A 19516-nucleotide genomic window follows, 5' to 3' on the forward strand; every position below is an offset into this window, starting at 1 on the left:
CTTTATGCCGCTCTCAGAGATTAATATATTATGAAGTTTAATGAGAGAAAGCGTCTGAATCCTATGGCCGGTACAAAGTGCTAATAAGATTACCAATTTTTTTGTAATCTTTTCGAGGGAAAGTTCTGCATTCGGAAACCATCCTGAAATAACATTTAAAACTTTCTGAGGGTTCCAGGTGCTTGAGTACTTGCCTTTTATGGGCTTTGATCTGTATGCGCCTTTTACACACTCATCTGAACCGATATTATTACCTATAAAGGCTGACAAGGCCGAACGGTGAGAATTGAGACTGCCATACCCACAACCATTGTTGAATTGTGTTGTAAGGAATGCAAGTATGGATGTCTTAGAGGGTTCGAATGCATCAGTGTTGCTCTCGCTGCAATACTGCCACCAAAGCTTTAGCGAAGTGTTGTACTGTTTCACTGTACTGTCAGAGAACGAAGCCAACATCAGCTTGGTTGCCTCCAAACCTGCGCCTTTTCTGATGAACGACTGCCGCAGAGCCTCGCGACAGCCAGGGTAAGGTGTTTGTGCAAGGGATGTCGATCTCTGAAATGAGATTGTAAAAGGTTTTTATTGGGATTTAAAAAATACACGTCTGAAACTATTAAGCTTTGCATTAGCGGGAACCAGGGTTGAGACGGCCAGTGGGGATACACTAGTATACCATCTGCTTCGTCATCAATGATTTTCCTAAGGCATTTGAGTATTAAAGAAAATGGGGGAAAGGCGTAGAAGAATTCTTCGTGCCAGTTCACCTAACTAATTGCCGTTGTATTGTCAATGCGAAGTAATATAGCACAGTTGGTAACATTACTAGCAAAGGACTTTAACCCGAGAAAAGCAGCCATTAGCTCCAAGTCATTTATATGGTTCGCTTTTTCTGTGGCTTTCCATTTGCCGCTTACTTGTTCATTCTTACAGACTGCCCCCCAGCCTGTTCTAGATGCATCAGAATATATCTCGAATTGAAAGTTTGGTTGCCTCATAAAATTGGATGTAGTGTCAATATTTGAAGACCACCACCTTAGATCATCTAATAAGTTATCAGATAGCTTGATTTTTGCTTCGTAATTTACATGTTTAAGCAAAGCAAGATATTTCTGTCGCTCTAAAATCTTGGTATACATCCATGCGTACTTAGCCGCTGGGCAAGCCGCAACCAAAATTCCGATAAGTCGAGCGAACTCACGAATAGAACAGGGAGGCAGTTTGGTGAATTTTGTGACTAACTCAGTAATTTTAACACGTTTATCGGGGGAAAGAGATATGCTTAGGCTTTTAGTATGGTATACAAAACCTAGGAACTTGCAGGATTGTCGCGGTATGAGATTACTCTTGTCGTAATTAACGACGAATCCTAGACAATTGAGTAACTTTAACGTTTCGTTAACGTTATCCATGCACTGATCGCATGTGTCGCCGATACATAAAATGTCATCTAAATAACATACTGACTGAAAGCCACGGTATCTTAGATAGCCCATCACTTCCCTCATTACTTTAGTAAATACCCGTGGAGCTACAGATAAACCGAACGGGACGCCATTAAAGCTATAAGTATATGTTTTAGCCGAATTATGGGGCTGAAACTGGAATCTCAAGTACTTACGGTCGGAAAACCGGATAGGTATGAGAAAATATGCGTCTTTCAGATCGATTGTGGCTAGGTATCCATCGCGTGGGATTAATTTACATGCCGTTCGGTAATCCTCCATTTTGAAGTGCTCGTTACGGATAAATTTATTAAGGGGCTTTAAATTTAATATAAAACGCTTGTCGCCGTTAGGTTTCGAAGTGAGAAATATCTTTGAAATGAATTGATCCTTTGTGTCTTTGCACTCAGATATAGCCCCTATTGTTATTAATTTATTTATCGCTTTGAGCATTTCAATTCTTTCAGTTTGTGAAAAATTAGTTTGAGGTATTCTAGACTGATTAACTGAAGTACGGAATGGTATGGTGTAACCATGTTTTATCCAATCCAAAACAACACTATTATTAGTAATTTGTAACCAATAATCATAAAAGTGAGTAAGTCTGCCTGTATGTACCTGCGCTAATGGTGAGCCTGCGCGGGGGCACGCGGCTTGTCCTTGGTAGCAGTTCGCTGCGACTGTGCAGACGCTGTGTATGGGCGACGAGGCCCTAAGGTCGTTGGTAGCCTCCTGTTGTAACCTCCGCGCCCCCCCCTGTTCGCCGGGTACCGAGGAGGCGCGTTCCAGTTTCCCTGGTAGAAAGAACGAGTGCTGGACGGCAGAGCTGTCGGTTTATGGGGCTTGACAGGTTTTTTAATGGAAAGGCCCTGCTTCTCGATGGCCTTAGCGGCCTTTATCCTATCCGATAATGTTGAACCAAACAAGGAATCGTCCCGCTCGGCCTCGTTAATCATATATGTAAAAATGATTTATCTAAACTGGGAGTAATAAGTTTTATTCTACTTTGATTCGCTGTATAATGTGAATCGCAAAGGAGTCTGCAACCGTTGCTGAGATGCTTCATCGCTTGGACCTTGTTGTCATTCTTTAGAAGCAAATCAATGCCTCGGTTGATAGCGGTTATACCCGAACCCAGCTGCTGTTGTGATGCGGTGAGCGTTTTGTCGCGATTACGAACCATATCCGGTATTGCAGCCGATATTTCTGCATTTAGTTTCGGCGCTTGCAGAAGTCTACAGTTGTCTGGAATAGGGTAGTCTTTCAGCAACTTCTCTTTATTTTCTTTGGGCAAACCTTTCCTTAATACAGGAAGCCACAATTTGGATAAATTCTCATGTATGTTTTCACCATAGTCAGGTGATTCCGACGTGGATTCTCCAAGAGCAGCCAGTATTTCGGGGTCCAAATCAGACAACCCGCTAGCGGCGGCTTCTTCGTGAAGGCCAGGCTCAGTTATGTCCTCATTTTGGTCGGGGATATCGATAGGTACCGACCCCGCCTCTTGTGCGATGTCTGGTGCAATTGGTATTGAATCAGGGATCGCGTCACAGTTGTGTTCATGATTTCCGTTATCTAAAATAACAATTTGTGATTTTATTTGTGATAATTTTAATTTGAGGTAGTTCGAAAAAGAAAATTTTGTTATAGTTTCTTTTTCATAAGTTCGCAGAGGAACGTTACATCTAATTTAGATTGTACGTATTTTCTGCTTAGGTCATCGTTGAAGACTCGCAGTCAACTCCAATGCCTCATTGCCTATTTTACATCTTGTTTTGGAATACGACAAAGTTAATGACTCGCAGTCAATCCCAGTGCGTTCCAAAACTTTTAATTACCTTATTTCACCTTCTTCATCCGATGATGAATCAATCGGAGAAATAATTCTGCGCTTTCTTTCCTTTTGTTAAATTTTTCTAATTTTCCTTTCGTATCTCTCAATTTGGGACTGCGCACTTCTTTTTGGCATGATGCTCCGAAGGCGCGTGCGATAGTTACCGCGCACAAAAAAGGAATGAGTAAACGACAAGATGGCGTACTAGGGCCGGGCGAGTAGACCGGAAATACATTAAGAATTATTGTTTTTAAAATCTTTAAAAATTGTGCGGAGTTACCAAGTACCTAGATAGGAAACTACAGTGTATTAAATCATATATGAATAATTAAGCAACGAAAATATAATTATAGATATTTCAAGATAATTGAAAACATTATTAATACTTAGTTGTAGTCTAGTCCTTTCTGTAGCAATAGTTATATTGTTTACTATCGAATAGAAATTATCGATGGCTTCATTCAGTCGGTATTCGTTAAGTTGAATTTTAAAAAGGGTTTCGTTAAATTTGTCAGTTACGGAGTTTGTACTAATATGTTTTCTTTCACTAAAGAGGATAATTTCTTTTCATTATTCAATACAGAATCTATTGCTTTAGCGAATACAATTGCATCATCTTCATCTAAAGTTCAAAAGATGTGTTTCATGACTGAACCAATACCTGCAAACCATGCACTTCTCTTGGGTTTCCTATCTAATAGATGAGAAATGATCGAATATTGTTGTAGAGGTTTAAAAATATTAAAACAGTCTACATTTACTTTAGTCTGTTTGCAAGTATCATTGACTGTGTTTATAACGTAATTTAAATTTTCTACATGTGTTATAATAAATGATATACCTAATGGAATTATAACATTAGGCTGTCCTTCGATTATCTTTGCGTTGCCCAAATAATCAAAGTATATGCCAGGACTCTTGGAAATTTGTTGGATGAGCTGTGGATGAGTTTGCGCGGAAACACTGAAAAATATACGTATTCTTGTTAAAACCTATAACTTCTAATTTATAATAAAATAAAAATAAGTTGATAATAATAAAAATAAAAAAAAAAAAACAAAAATCATAACCTAAATTATATATTTCCGACTGTTTCGGCTAACTTTACTTAGTCGTAATGATGCGTGACATGACGCCTATTTATTAATAAAGATAATGTGTTATTACAAAGTATTTTAACCACTTTGTATGGCCCCTTCCATACAGGTGATAAAGCTTTGCGCAGTCTTAGGTGATTCTTCAGATAGACGTAATCAGCAACCTTGTACTGTTGCGGTGTACTTCTCTTGTCGTAGTAATTCTTAGAGACATTTTTGGATTGTCTTATATTAGCAGTTGCTTTTTCTCGTGATAATTAAAGCCGATTTTGTAACATTTTAACGTATTCGGGGTAAGTTGCGCCTGGTGTTTCTTCGAAAATTGAGTTAGGGATATATGGTTTATGGCTATTCATCAATTCGTATGGTGTGTAGTGGGTTGTGCAATGGACAGAGGTATTGTAAGCTAACATAGCGGTATAAACATACCGTGGCCAGTCAGTTTGACCTTCATTAACGTAGGACTTTAGTTATTCTTTTAGCGTAGAGTGACTCTTTTCAAGTGCACCCTGCGTTTGTGGATGGTATGGCGATGACTATAGTTGTTTAATCTTAAGGAATTGGCATGTCTTCTGAAATAGATCAGCTGTAAAATTTGTACCCTGATCTGTCAGAATTATTTTTGGAATTCCGACCATTGATATAAAGTGAAGGAGACATTCGCTGGTCTCTTCAGCGGTTGTGCTGCGAATAGGATATGCAACAGAAAATTTCGTTAAATCATCTTGTAGGGTGAGTATAAATCTTAATTTTGCTAATCCGGATTCTGGGAGCGGTCCTACTATGTCTAAACTGAGACGCTGCCAAGGTGCAGTGGAGGTGCTGGTTATCTGCATGGGTGCTCTGTTAGTTCTCCTAAGAGCTTTATTTTCCAGACATGATTTACAAGTTTTCACATACGTTTCTATGTCCTTTGTTGTTTGTACGTTGTTTTTTTTGTTATTTTAATGCCAGTGTCGTGAAATAGTAAAATATTATAGATTTTGGTAAAGTTGTGTTTTTCAAACGGATTCCTAAAATCAGAAATACCGATTTCGTCAGTATTCCCAAATATTAATATGAACTCAGGTAAAGAGCAAAAAGTTAATTTTATTATTAGATTCTACTTGAATGAATGAATGTAATTGTTTTTCAGATTCAACAATCTTTTGAGAGTTTTGACTGTTACCTAAAATTTCTTCAATATACGGATTTGATTCATCTAAGTCTATCGATGTGGGAATTAAAAGATTTTTAATCGGGGATTTCAAAAGACTCTCATTGTGTTCTTTAATGTGGGTGTTAAATGTTTGATTTTTATCTGACATTATTTTGATAAATGTAGAGTAGTCGTCAGTTGATGGACTTAAGGATTCAAAGGATGGTAAATTGTTTAAAGGTTGATCGTTTAATTCGAAAGATGTTGAGTTGCTCGGAGATTCCTGATTGTTTGATTCAACAGGTACTAAGTTTTTTGGGGATCAACAGGTGTTATGGTTGATTGTCGAATAATTCTGGAATGCTTTGTGATGGTAAGATTGAGATAAGAGGATCAGTACCTGGAATACTTAGTGGGTCTTCTAATTCAGAGAGAATTTCGTCTAATCGGAAAGAAGGTGGTGATAGCCAGGCTTAGGACGAATATGAACCACTTCATAATTTATTTTTTTCTAACGGGCAGAGCACTCCTGGAGTCCGCTTAGGCCTCTCCGAATATTGTCTATGAAACTGTCAATTTTAAACCAGTGCCACTGTCAGTGTCACTCAAACAAATTTTTGACATTTCATGGTCTCAACATTTTCGATCGTATTATTGTGTGTTTTTGACCTATGGCTGAAGCAAATTAAGTGATGAAGATTATGTCGAAAAAAAATACGGTAAGTGCTTTGTTGCATTCTTTTTAGAAAGTTAATGGATCATAAAAGGTATAAATTGTTTTATTTTTTCTTAGGATTTGTTTATGATGGAGTTATGAACGTGGAAACTAAGTGGTCCATATACGTCCACTGCCCGCCAATTTTTTTTCCAAATCAACTTATTTTATTTCAAAATTCTTTGATTTCAGTGTCCTTATACTCGAAATCTTCGAGATAATGAAATTGAGAAGGCTTTGAGAGAGATTTGTGCATCTTCAGAAGACGATTCAGATGACGATGGAAGTACAATGCATGAAAATTATCCAATGCCTCCTATAAATGAAGCTTTGGACAATTTACAAGGACTGACACGCTCTGAGCTATTTGACATCTTGGAAGAAGATAGGGTCTGTACACCACCAATACCAGATCCACATCCACCATCATTTTCAATAAATGAAGATGAAATGGCTAATCATAGACTCGTTGCATCCACAATAATGAAAGATCCTGTGCAATCAATGATTGTACAAGAGCCAACATCATCCTCATCAATAGAAACAGAACAATTGGCTTCTCATCCTGCATTAGAGGTAACAACTATATCCATAACCTATCATACTAATACAGCTAGTGTAAGGTCATATATTATTAGGTTTACCTTTTAGATGTCTTTATTTTGGAATGTTTGTTTTCAGTTACCACAAGAAGTTGTCCAACAAACATCATCTCGTGCACCACAGTTAGAAACTCTACAGGAATTAATTGAATAAAATAGGGTGTGGTCGCTGGATACGTCTAATTTTGCAGCTCCAGACTTCAAAAACAAATTGAAATCCAACAAAGTTTACACAAACCGAAGTGTTCCAATTAACTATTTTGAAAATATGTTTCCCAGTGAAATAATCACTATCATAACAAAGAATACAAATGAATATGCAAGGTTCATGTTGTCACTAAATTGGACTGCAACTGTAGAAGAAGAAATAAAAGCTTATCTGGGAATAGTTATAATGATGGGTTTGCATCCTCTGCCAGATGTAGAACTTTATTGGTCTACAGACCCATTCTACCATAACCCAGTCATAAGTGCAGTGATGACATGCAGACGTTTTAAAAAAATCACAGAAAACTTGCACTTAAGTGACAGAGCCAGAGAACTACAGCGAACTCAAGTAGGGTATGATAAATTGGGTAAAATCCGTCAAGTAATGGATATTTTGAATAAAAGTTTCAAGGATAATTGTATTGAGTCCCAGACTCAATCAATCGATGAAAGTATGATCAAATTTAAGGGTAGAAGTACCATGAAACAATATATGCCAAAAAAGCCGATCAAAAGAGGCTACAAGGTCTGGGCAAGATGCGACTCTGAAACTAGGTATTTACATCAATTCAATGTTTACAGTGGCAAATGTGAAAGTAATGAAGATGGTGATGGAGGACTTGGTTTCAAAGTAGTCATGGAGTTGTGCAGAACGGTGCAGGCTGACACCCTAATAGCTTTTGACAATTTTTTTACCAGCCTGCCTTTGATGGAGATGCTACATCGGAAGAAAATTTATGCAGTTGGTACTGTCAGAGTGAACAGAAAAGGATTACCAACATGTCTTTTACCACATAAAGGCGACAAAAGAGAAAACAAGTTGAAGATTGGGGAATTCATGTTACAGTATGCAGACCCGGTGTCTGTAATAAAGTGGCGTGACACAAAAGATGTATATATATGTACCACAGCATATGATCCTAAAAAAGTAGTTACATCGAACCCAAAAGGATGGCCAAAAAGCACCAATGATTTGCCCATATGCAATTGAACAATACACTAGAAATATGGGGGGTGTAGATAGGCTAGATCATTTAAGGTCATCCTACTCAATAGGGAGAAAATCAACAAAGAAAAATTGGTTGAGATTATTTTGGTATATGTTGGAAGTGGCCTGCATAAATGCATATATTATGTATAGTATGACACACAAGACAAGCAGTAGCAGCCACAAGGAGTTCTGTCTAAGATTGGCTCGAAGTCTTATAAACAACTTTTCCACCAGGATTAGAGACCATGTCATTTTCAAAAATAAGAGAGGGGGCCAGTATGGTGTGGCAGATGAAGTGAGAATGAGAAATGTTGGGCATCACATGCCTTACAATGCAGCTACTAGGAAACGATGCCGCTTCTGCAGCACAAAGAAAGAGGTCAAAAGATCTAAAATAATTTGTAAAGTATGCAAAGTTACACTTTGTGCAACACCATGTTTTGAGAATTTTCACAAGTAGATATTTATAGTATAACTTAATGGTGTTTTATAAGTTTCAGAGCATATGATTGTGTCTATTCTTTTAGTAGTTTTTTTTTTCGTTTGGGCAGAGGACTTATTGTGACCACCGCGTTTTTTAAATAGAAATAATAATAATAAATAAAAAACAAGAAAATAAGTTTTTTTAAAATACTTTAATCTATCATAATTAAGTCTCAAAATGTAAAACTATGCTCAACCTGGCTAAGGGTTAACAGTTGATCAAGATCTCTATCTATATTTTCTAAATATTCTTGTGCTGGGTTTTGAGGTGATGATGGAGCTGTATTATTTGTGTGTATTGTTATTGGGTATCTGGATAAGGCGTCAGCATTGGCGTTAACTTTACCCTTCTTATATTTAATATCATAATTATATTTTTCTAATTTTAATCTCCATCATATAAGTCTTGAACCAGGGTCTTTGCAGCTAAAGAGCCATTGGAGGGGTTTGTAATCAGTGACTATTGTGAAAGTTCTACCTTTAGGTAAGGTCTAAATAATTTGGTGCCAAAGACAATTGCTAAACACTCTTCTCTGTTACGCTGTAATTCAATTCAGCTTTATTTAAGGTGCGAGAACCAAAAGCAATAGGACGATCTTTTCCTATATCTCCTAGCGATAAAATTGCGGAGATTGCGTAGTTCGATGCATCACATGTTAGGAGGAAAGGTTTGGTAAAGTCTGGGTAAGTCAATATAGGGGCTGTGAGTAGTTTCTGTTTGAGGGTTTCGAAGCTAAATTGTTATTCATTACCCCAGATAAACCTTGCGTCCTTTTTTAAGAGCGAGGTGAGGGGTTTCGCTAACATAGAGAACTCGGGGATAAACCGTCTGTAATACGAGATAAAACCAAGGAAAGATTTAACGTCTTTCTGCGTTTTTGGAGCAGGAAATTCTTTAACCGCTCTTACTTTCTCTGGGTTTGGATTTACTCCTTCATCAGTTATGATATGACCTAAGTAATTAACTTCCCTTCTGAGGAATTCACACTTGTCGGGTTGCAATTTAAGTTTAAATTGACGTAGTTTTTTAACACCTTCTGTATTTTTTTGGATGTGAAAGTCTAAATCGAAAGAGTAAATAACAATGTCATCAAGGTACACATAGCAATGGATACCTTGCAATCCAGAGAGAACTGTATTTATCAACCTTTGGAATGTTGCTGGAAAGCTGCTCTTAAACTGAAAATATCCTTCTGGGATAGTGAAAGCTGTTTTCTCAGCATCTTCTGGTGTCAACTGGATTTGATGAAATCCAGAGGCTAAGTCTAATGTGGAGAAATATTTACTATCACCCAACTGATCCAAAATTTATTTGTGGTATTGGATAGGTTTCGCCGATCGTGATGTCATTTAGTTTTCTGTAATCAATGACTATTCTCCATTTTTTTTCTCCAGAAGAGTCGATTTTTTTTGGTACACCCCAAATTGGTGATGACCAAGGGGAAACTGATGGTTCAATAATGTCTTGATCTAACATTTTATTGATTTGTCTATTAACTTCTTCCTTGTGACATTGTGGAAATCTGTATGATTTTGTGTTAATAGGGACGTTTGAATTTGTTTGAATTTGGTGTTTCAGAGCGTCAGTATGTGTCAGCTTGTCATTCGGTAAATGGAAAATGTCGGAGTAGCGAGAATAGACATCGTGAAGACAATCTTTTTCTTCTTCGTTTAAATGTGATATACGGAGTGAATTTAAAACTTCTTCAGTTCGTTCCAGAGTGCTGTCATAGTTATTTTCGAGGTACATGATTTTATCAGGAACCTTTTGCAATTTTAAAGCCAAATTTGGGTTAATTTTTACGGATTCTTCGGACATAAATATACGGTGATGTTAATTCTTTTAATGGGTTTAACCTTTACTATGGAATTTGCAATTAGAATATTATCTGAAATTTTTCTGTCTAATACAACTCCTTTTACAATTATTTCGGGGTTTTCAACACTACATTCAATAACCGTTTCTGACCTGGGTTTTATTATGTAGTTTGGTTCATTGAAAAGTAAATAGGCTGTGTGCTAATTAATTTCGAGGCTGTTTGTATTATAATTGAGTTGAGCGTTATATGCCATAAAAATCTGTTCCTATAATTCCGTCGTAGGGTAATTTTAAATCATTGAAAACATGAAATTTGTGTGTTATGTTACCTTTACCAATTTTTAGTTTTAACATTATGTAGCCTAAACTTTTCAAAGGACTTTCTTCATTGGAATCCATGCCTTTGATATGTATATCATCGGGATAGACCTTTAGTGTGTTGGTCAGTGATGATCTTTTTATAAGGCAGATGGTCGCGCCTGTACCTAAAAGTAATGAAGGGGATTGGAACATCCAGATGTAGTTAAGACAATGTGGGGAAGATACCTGTCAGTATTGTTCATAATTTTATAGATTTTACGCGTGCCGCATTTAAGCTTATGTCTCGGCTGGCACGACGACGAGACATTTATGCGTTTAAATTATTTTCAAGGTCGTCTTCTTCATAGTACTCATCATAGCTCTGATCATCCAGGACTGCTGATCCAGGTTGATCCTCTACTTCCTCATAATATTGGCCTTCGTCTGGAGGGCTTTCGTCATCCACGAAGTTTATACGCTGCTTATTATTGCTATAGAAATTAGGGGGTTTTGGTTAAATATTTGACCTTGAGGAATTAAAGGTCTTTGTGCATAAGAGTTATTTACATTTGGAGGGCCTTGAGGAGGCCTGTAGAAATTGCGTTGCGGCTGCTGACCTTGAAGGGGTCTAGAAGCAAATTGACTCTGATATCCCTGAGGGGATCTAGGTATAAATGCATTATTGGATGGGCCTGGAAGAGACCGGTTAAATTTTTGATTAAATTTTGACTTATGTTGAATATTATTAAAAGGCTTTTTGTCTTTTTGAGTGTTTTCTGGTTTTCTATAAAGAGTTTGCAGAACTTCTCTTCTGATATCGCAAAACCTATGGCTTCGTTTAAGTTTCTAGGTGACCTACATTTTACTATATTTGAAATACGTGGGTGAAATCCCATCAAGAAATGATGAAGAGCTAAGTCTTCCATTGCTGCTGTGCGGCCTGGAATTTCCGATTTCTTGGTAGGGTTCATGGAAATTTCCGTCAAAAGCTGTGTTAAAATAGTTTCTATCTTGGTGTAATTTTGCACAACAGTTTCGATAGACAGTTTTTTTTTTTAATTTTATTTATTAAGGCCCAAACAGTATACTTAATACTTAAAATTAGTACAAAGAAAATAACACATACACCAATTAAGTAGCCGCTAATAAATCTAACGAATACATTAAAATTGACAGCAAACTTATAACTTAATTATGAAACTTTAGAATATGGGCTCAACAGAAAAAACACATATTATTGACAGATAATATAAATAAGACCCTTAGTAACAATATCCATCAAAGTGGATATGTGAAAACATAAGTAGTACTTTTACGTAGAACAATTAGAAGTTAGAATTTAGAATAAAGATGTTTTTTTAACTGAGCAAGAGTAAGATTAAATAAATCTAAATCCGAGAAATTATTATTATAGCTTTGAGTAGCTCTATAAATATAACTATTAAGAGCGTATTTTGATCTGACTAAGGGCAAATAAAATGCGAGGGGATTTTCGCCTAGAATCTAATAATATATTAATGAATATTGTATCTCGGATTCCAAACAACAGAGCAATATTCCAATAATGGTCTAACCAAAGAATTGAAAAGAAGTATAAGAGTATTATAGTTTTCAAATTCTCTTCCAACTCTCATGACAAAACCTAATAAACGGTAAGCCCTTGAAACAGTATCCTCAATATGGGTTTTAAATGTTAATTTAGAGTCAAGTGTAACCCCTATATCATAATCTCTTATAAAATGTACTCTTTCTACTAATATATAATTAAGATAATAATTCCTTGTGATTAAATTCTTATTTTTACGTGTAAATTAAATAACGTTACATTTTCTTACATTTAGCTGTAAACGATTCAGGTGACAGTACACAATTTATCAAGATCATATTGTAGGGCATCACAATCAGCTTCGTTGATAATTAATTAAAAAAAATATATTATCATTAGCGTATAGAAGACACCTGAGTTTGAAAAAATTTGGGTAACATCATTTATAAAGATATCAAAGAAGAGAGGACCAAGATGTGACCCTTGCGGGACACCTGATGTTATAGGCATGAATGATGAACAGAAACCTTTAACGGCGACTGCTTGGCTCCTATCACGCAAATAGGACTCAACCCAACGGAGTAGGTCACCATGAATACCAAACTTAAATAATTTGACTAAAAGCAACTCATGACTAATTTTGTCAAATGCTTTCGAATAATCAGTATAAATGCAATCCACTTGGTAACCACTATCCATAGCTAAAATAATTTGATCAATAAACTCACACAAGTTAGATTCAGTTGATTTTTTACTAACAAAGCCAAGTTGCTCATTAATTATGCGAGGTCGGACTCTACTATATAATATGGAGTCGTAAATTATTTTCTCAAACAACTTGGGTATTATAGAAAGTTTGGAGATTGGGTGATAATTTTCAATGTTGTGCTTGTCACCAGACTTATAGACTGGTATAAATGACTTTACTTTCTAAGATGTGTGGCATTTTGCCCATATTTAATGACAAGTTAAAGAGAACAGATAACGCGACGGATAGGTGGATGCGACATTCTCGTAAAAATTTTGGTGGTATCAGGACCGGTGCCTTTAGTAACGTCTATTTCTTTTAAATATAAAGATACCAATGAAGGTGAAATATTTACAGAGTTCAAATTTACAGTGTTGTTACATTCTGTTTCTTCTGGAGCGCTAGTAGACCCGTCAGATTCAAAAACAGAATAGAAATATTTATTAAACAAATCACAAATCACACTACTTTGGGATGAAGACTGATTACCAAAATACATCGTATCAGGAAAATAAGAAATATTATTCTTAGACTTGACATAGCTCCAAAAATATTTACTATTTATACGAATTTTTTCTTCAGCACGACGACGGTAAGAGATTAGACATGTTTCTTGCATATTCTTTTGCCGCAATCTTAGGAGGGAAAAGGTGTCATAGTCATCAAAATTACCGTATAGCTTCCATTTACGGTGGAATTTAACTTTCTTAATGAGAGGCCTACTAAACAACATAGGATACTTATTACTATCGTTATCTTTTTTAGATGGAATATTCTTTTGTATAATATCATTTATTATATCATAAAAACATTATACAGCCATATCAATATTCCCCACATCTAAAATATCAATCCAATCGATACCGGCAAGAGCTTCATTATAATCGGCAGCATGAAATAAGCGTACAACCCGCGGTTGAGAACTAAGTTGTGGCTCCGACCTAACAAGAAACTCTATATCTAGCGATATATCTCTCTCTCTCTCTCAATGGCAGCCAAACAAAAATCAGTGGTGGAAACATTACACTTAAAATTAGCAATCACCAAATCTAGAATCCTACCCTTGTCGTTTCTTATTGAGTTAAACTGCTGTAGACTATTAAAAGATAAGAAAGACGAAAGGGACTTTTTTGAATTAAAGGATTAGATATGTCACAGTAAAGGTTCATTGACTCCTTCGAATCAGTCCACTGGGCCTGACCAATATTGAAATCCCCTATGAATATAAATCTATCATCGGGATGTTCAAGAACAATATTACTAACCTTCTCAAAGAACTCAGTCAAAGCATCAAACAGTAAAGAACATGGTGGAAAGTAACAGATGAACAAACGATAACGAAGTTTTAGGGACCCCTCACCAACTGTAATAATAAGAGTCAATATATCATCTACGGCATTTAAAGAAGGTATGCAAGAAACATCAGACACTTTAAGACTACAACAAACTGCAATTAAAACCCCCCACCCAGCGAGTCACGACGCAGATCATAGCTCCTGTCACATCTGTAAACATTATAACGTTCATCAAAAAGTTCTCTGTTAGTAGAATTATATCAGAATCACAAGTAAGTGTTTTTGTTCGCAGGCCTCGTACATTTTGGTAATATATTGTGATTTTAGAATGACCCTTTAAAATAAACTTGGTTTATATAAAATAAATTACTCAAATTCAGGGTTTAAATTGACACTTCAATAACAAACATAAAGGAATGAAAAGTTTTATAATAATAAGGATACATAAAGATGAAAAAAATGTTAATCTGAATTTTAGATCTATTTGTCCATTCAAATAAGTGCTTAAAGATTGATTTATGAGCTAAATAATAAAAATTACAAATCATCACCAAAAAATCATAATAAAAAAGTATTATGACATAACTTACCCATGCCAAGAGCTTAGTAAAAATTGTCCCATTAACCATGGTATAAAAATCCCCAGACACATAGATACCATCACTAAGCCTAAGTTTTGTAATAGCTCTAACACCATTAGATAAAATATTAGGGTATGAATCATAAAATAAATAATATAAAGAGCAACTAAAAAAAAAAAACAGCAGCAACATCATCCACCTATAAACATCCAGTTGCCAGGCACAATCATCCTATTTCATAGGAGAGTGTGATTTAAGTCTTGGAACCTTGGTACTCCACCAATAAGGGTTTGTGGGCAAATGCCCCACAACAACCACATAGTATAACAAAGATTAACTTGTGACCTAAGTTATAAAAATCCCTACATACATTGAAGCTCATTACATCAAAATACCTCTTAAACCCCTAGATAACGTATAAAAGAAAGATAAATGTAACAAGTAAAGACAAAAAATGCATCTAATGAACATCAACATCAACCCCAGTATACCACCTAGCCATTGCCTGGTACAGGCATGATCTCCCTTTGCAGAGAGCAATCTGGAGCTTAAACCCACCACATGTATTATTTTGTCCAGAAAACAAAATAAATTGTAACTATTATTACTTCCTTAAGGAACATAAAAAATACCATGTAATTACCAAGTTACATATAGGCTTTAAAATGAAAAAACAACTATCAAAAAATAATAAAATTAAGACTACTTGAAAAACATGAACAAGGTATGAACATAATATGACAAATCTCAGTACAGGGAGCATAGTAACAAATGCTTCATAAACATAATGAAAATAGTAATAAGCCCAACTAAGAAACAATAAATCACTTATTTTATACTGTTTAAATCTTGAGCAGATAAGATATTTATAGTATCATCACGACGCACTAGGATACAACAATGCTTGACCCAAGTATATTTATAGTTCATCTCCTGGGCACGTTTTTTGGCCTGTTGTAGGAGAACTTTATTAGCACGAGTTAAGTGGTCATTAAAATAAACTTTAGTTAATAAACATTAAAGTAATTTGTGAGTTGCTCCCAACAAATCCAATCTCAGTTGCTTGTAGATTTTTGAGCTTACGGAGGCGATTCAGGCAATTGTCTTACTTGTGGCGGGCTAAAAATCTCACTATTAATGGGCTTGGGCTTCTTCAAGTTATTAATACTTGGAGCAACACGGGTCACAAAATCAATGTCAATATCCGGGTTAATAGGGAAATCAGCTTTTAGACAGAGTTCTTTTAAGATAACCAATAGGTTTTCTCCCTTTTTTTCAGGGACCCCAATGATTTCTATATTGGACCTCCTAGCCCATTGTTCTTTTGTGTTCAGTTCAGTTTCAATTTTATTCAAAGATGTACAAACAGCATTAATTTCAGACTTAGTAGACTTTCAACATTTTTAAATTTATTTCTATGTTGTCCACCCTTTTGGAGATTTCTTCATATTTGGCACTGAACATCTCAAAAGAGGATTTGAACTCTGACAGATCAACCTTTATACTCTTAGGTTCCTTGCCTATCGACTCCCTCAATAAGTAATTAATACCACATGCCATTGATTTAATTTCAGCGCAAATTAAGTCTTGCATCGCATTAACAGACACCATAGTCTCACTATCAGAAAACAGAGTTACTGGAAAGGCAGGGGGGTCCACTTTGTCACACAATCCCGGTATTTTGTTTTGCACCGGTGTATTACTGTTATCTCCTTTCGGTCGCGAAGCCACGCAAGCTGGGCAAACCCACTTACTCCGCACGGCTGGTGAGTCCTCTGGGAGTTCCACACATTCTAGGTGATACAGATATGAACATTGGGCTAGTGAACATTTCACTCGCTTTTGGGTAACAGTTACTTTCACATTGCAAACGTAGCAAACGGACATGATCAAAGTCGGCTTTGATATTGTTTTATTAATTGCTAGCAACCATATAGTGTCTTTGCTTGTTGCCGCCAACAGAAAAAGCAATGGCGGGTACTATAGAAAACTTGAACAATTTCTGACTCGTCCAATTAACGTAGAATTTGAACAAAACTCACTAATTTCGTTATCTAACGGCACAAGTAATATAATAATTTTAATTACGTAGTACTAAATATCCTAATTAAAAGAAAATAATGTTGTTTGCATTCTTGCAAATCTGTAATGAGGTGAGAGTAGTGCTTACGCTGACTAAATTGGGTTTTCAGAAAATCTTTTAGTTGTTTATATGTGGTAAAATCTTTTATAGAGGCTGCGATTTCAGCTTTGCCCTGAAGCCGACTTAAAATGTATTTAAACAGTATGTGCTTTTGTGAGTCTACCGCTAATTCATATGCGTTATTACAATTTGTCAAAAAAGAGTTAATTGTATCTCGCGAGCTTAATAAATGTTAACAAGATATTTAAGTCCGGTTTCATTATTTCCCTAGGAACTGCAGGAGATGGTGTTTTTTCTGCATCCAGGCCTGGCAAGATAGGAATCTCTAAATTTAGATTTTTAGGCATTTCGTATTCTGTAATTTACTTACTACTAAAACTACCCAAACCCCGCTCCCAAGAGGGGGCTGATTATCCTTGTGCGGCGCAGGCTGGTCCACTAGCCGCTCCAGACGCCAGCACTCTCCAGCATGCAGTCGCTCGGCGTCGAGCTGCTGATTGATCGCCGGGAAGCCCGCACAGGGTCTTCTCTATATATCGCCCCCCGGGAACAACGCTGGACCTGCAGGACGTCCACAAACTGCTGGACTCCGCGATCCCGACCATCCTCCTGGCAGGCGACTGGAATGCCAAGCATCCCGCCTGGCACTCCAGCCGAGAATGTTACACCGGCAGAAAGCTGTACAGGGACTCCACGAACCAAGGATACACGGTGGCGGGCCCTCAAACGCCCACACACTACCCGTTCGCCAGGACCTATTGCCCGGACGTGATCGACCTAGTGGTCTCGAGGGGCCTCGAGAACCAGCCGGCGCTCGAGGTCCATGTCGACGAGCTGGGATCAGATCACCTCCCCGTCCTGGCCACCTTCGACCCAGGCAACCAGACCCTACCTCCCCTTCCGGACAGACGCCGAGTGGACTGGCGGACGTTCTGTGACAACCCCAGCTACTGGCTGCATATTGCTAATTTCCTAATTTATGTCACTATTAAATTGTCGATCAGCAATATGAGCCTATAAAATCGTATATACATTTTGCCAAATCAAGTCAGTTCTTATTCTTCAGTCAAATTGCTGCCAAACTACGGACATGGTTTCTGCCTGCCAGGCTTTCAGCAAGGAGATTAAAGATAAGGTTACTCCGGCTCGAATAAACCCTTCATTATAGCCCAGTCATATTAGGTAAAAAAAGGGGTCAACCTCGGAATGAAAGATAATAAGCTGCAAATTGGTATGAACCTTTGTTTTGTCATTCTAAATGTTGTCTCAAAAGTCACAATCGTTATCGTGTCCGCGTCTTAAGATATTCAAGGTCAAAGGTCACAAAAATCGGTTTTTCGCGAATATCTGGCTTCCTATCGGTTAAATGAGATTTGCATTTATTATAAAAGTTGTAGGCTATAAAATTCCGTACAACTTTTGTTTAAACTTTTTTTTCATACGACCAACCGTTTTGAAGGTAGAGCGCGAAGTGCACATCGTACAGTCATATACGGCCTAATGCAAGGTCAAGCGTGGTTATCAGTACGTTATAAAGTCAATTATTTACTTGGAAATTATAATTATTAAACAATGCCTATTATTTATGTACTAACTATTAATTATTTATATTTAATTAAAGTAAGTAACTTGATTATTTATATATAATTATTCATATTTAACTATTTAAGTATAAAATATTATTAATTCTGGATTATATATTTTAGTTTTATTTTAAGTTAACACGACATTATATATCTTTTCTTTAAAACGCGTAAATTTCTCAATACTTATATACCTGGAAATACTTGTCCCTGCCCTATGCCCTTTTCTATTCATTGCCGGGACAGATGTTCTATAGTATTCAAGGCCACTCTCTCCACTTTGTATGAGTCAAGATTATTCGTTAGTTTGAAATTGTACCGTTGCAACTACGGACGTACGGTTTTAAGAGCTATGGCTGATTTGTGTTTTATATGTGATAAGAAACTTTCAGAAGGTGTTTCTGTGAATGTCGTACGTGGTTTACAAACTTTAAAAACTGCAAGTATTGAAAGAAATGATGGACATATAGACTATTTAAATACTTTAAGTTCTGTAAATGTGCATTCCGAGTGTCGAAAAGTGTACACGAGTAAAAATGTTATTATTGCATCAAAACGACGCACAGATGAGAGTGAACCTTCAACGTCAAGTGCACCTCGTAAAAAACGAAATGAAGTCTTTGATTTTGGAAAGTTATGCTTATTTTGTGGCCAAGAAGCTGATGAAATAGCAGAAAAGAAAAAAAAATTAAAGTATAGACGGACAATAAGTAATGTAAGTACTCTTGCATTCAAAGACAACGTAATTAAGAGAGCAGAAGAACGAAACGATTCCTTAGGAGAATTAGTAAAGGAACGTATATATTACGAGTATGATTTGATCGCTGCTGAAGCAAAGTATCATACTATTTGCTATACCAACTTTTTAACCCGAGTACCATCTGCAGATAAAAAGCCTCGCCAAGATGATCAAGTCACTCAAGCAATGAAGGAGATTTTTTATTATATAGAAAATAATGAAGATTCTCAATTTACTTTGAAAGAACTTAAAG

At 36.5% G+C, this 19516-nt stretch overlaps 1 protein-coding gene and 1 pseudogene across 1 annotated transcript; one reads left to right on the forward strand and one right to left on the reverse strand.

Moving 5' to 3' along the window:
* Positions 1 to 476: 476 nt before the first annotated feature.
* LOC120635447 lies at positions 477 to 3641 on the reverse strand (annotated as a pseudogene).
* A 3125-nt stretch (positions 3642 to 6766) lies between these two features.
* LOC120635492 (piggyBac transposable element-derived protein 4-like) lies at positions 6767 to 8394 on the forward strand. The gene is made up of 2 exons (XM_039906515.1): positions 6767 to 6802; positions 6908 to 8394. The coding sequence occupies exon 2, from the start codon at positions 7097 to 7099 to the stop codon at positions 8024 to 8026; it is 930 nt and encodes a 309-aa protein (XP_039762449.1). The 5' UTR covers positions 6767 to 6802; positions 6908 to 7096; the 3' UTR covers positions 8027 to 8394.
* Positions 8395 to 19516: the final 11122 nt, after the last annotated feature.

This window comes from Pararge aegeria, chromosome 26 (genome assembly GCF_905163445.1).
Source record: "Pararge aegeria chromosome 26, ilParAegt1.1, whole genome shotgun sequence".
Classification (NCBI taxonomy): domain Eukaryota; kingdom Metazoa; phylum Arthropoda; class Insecta; order Lepidoptera; family Nymphalidae; genus Pararge; species Pararge aegeria.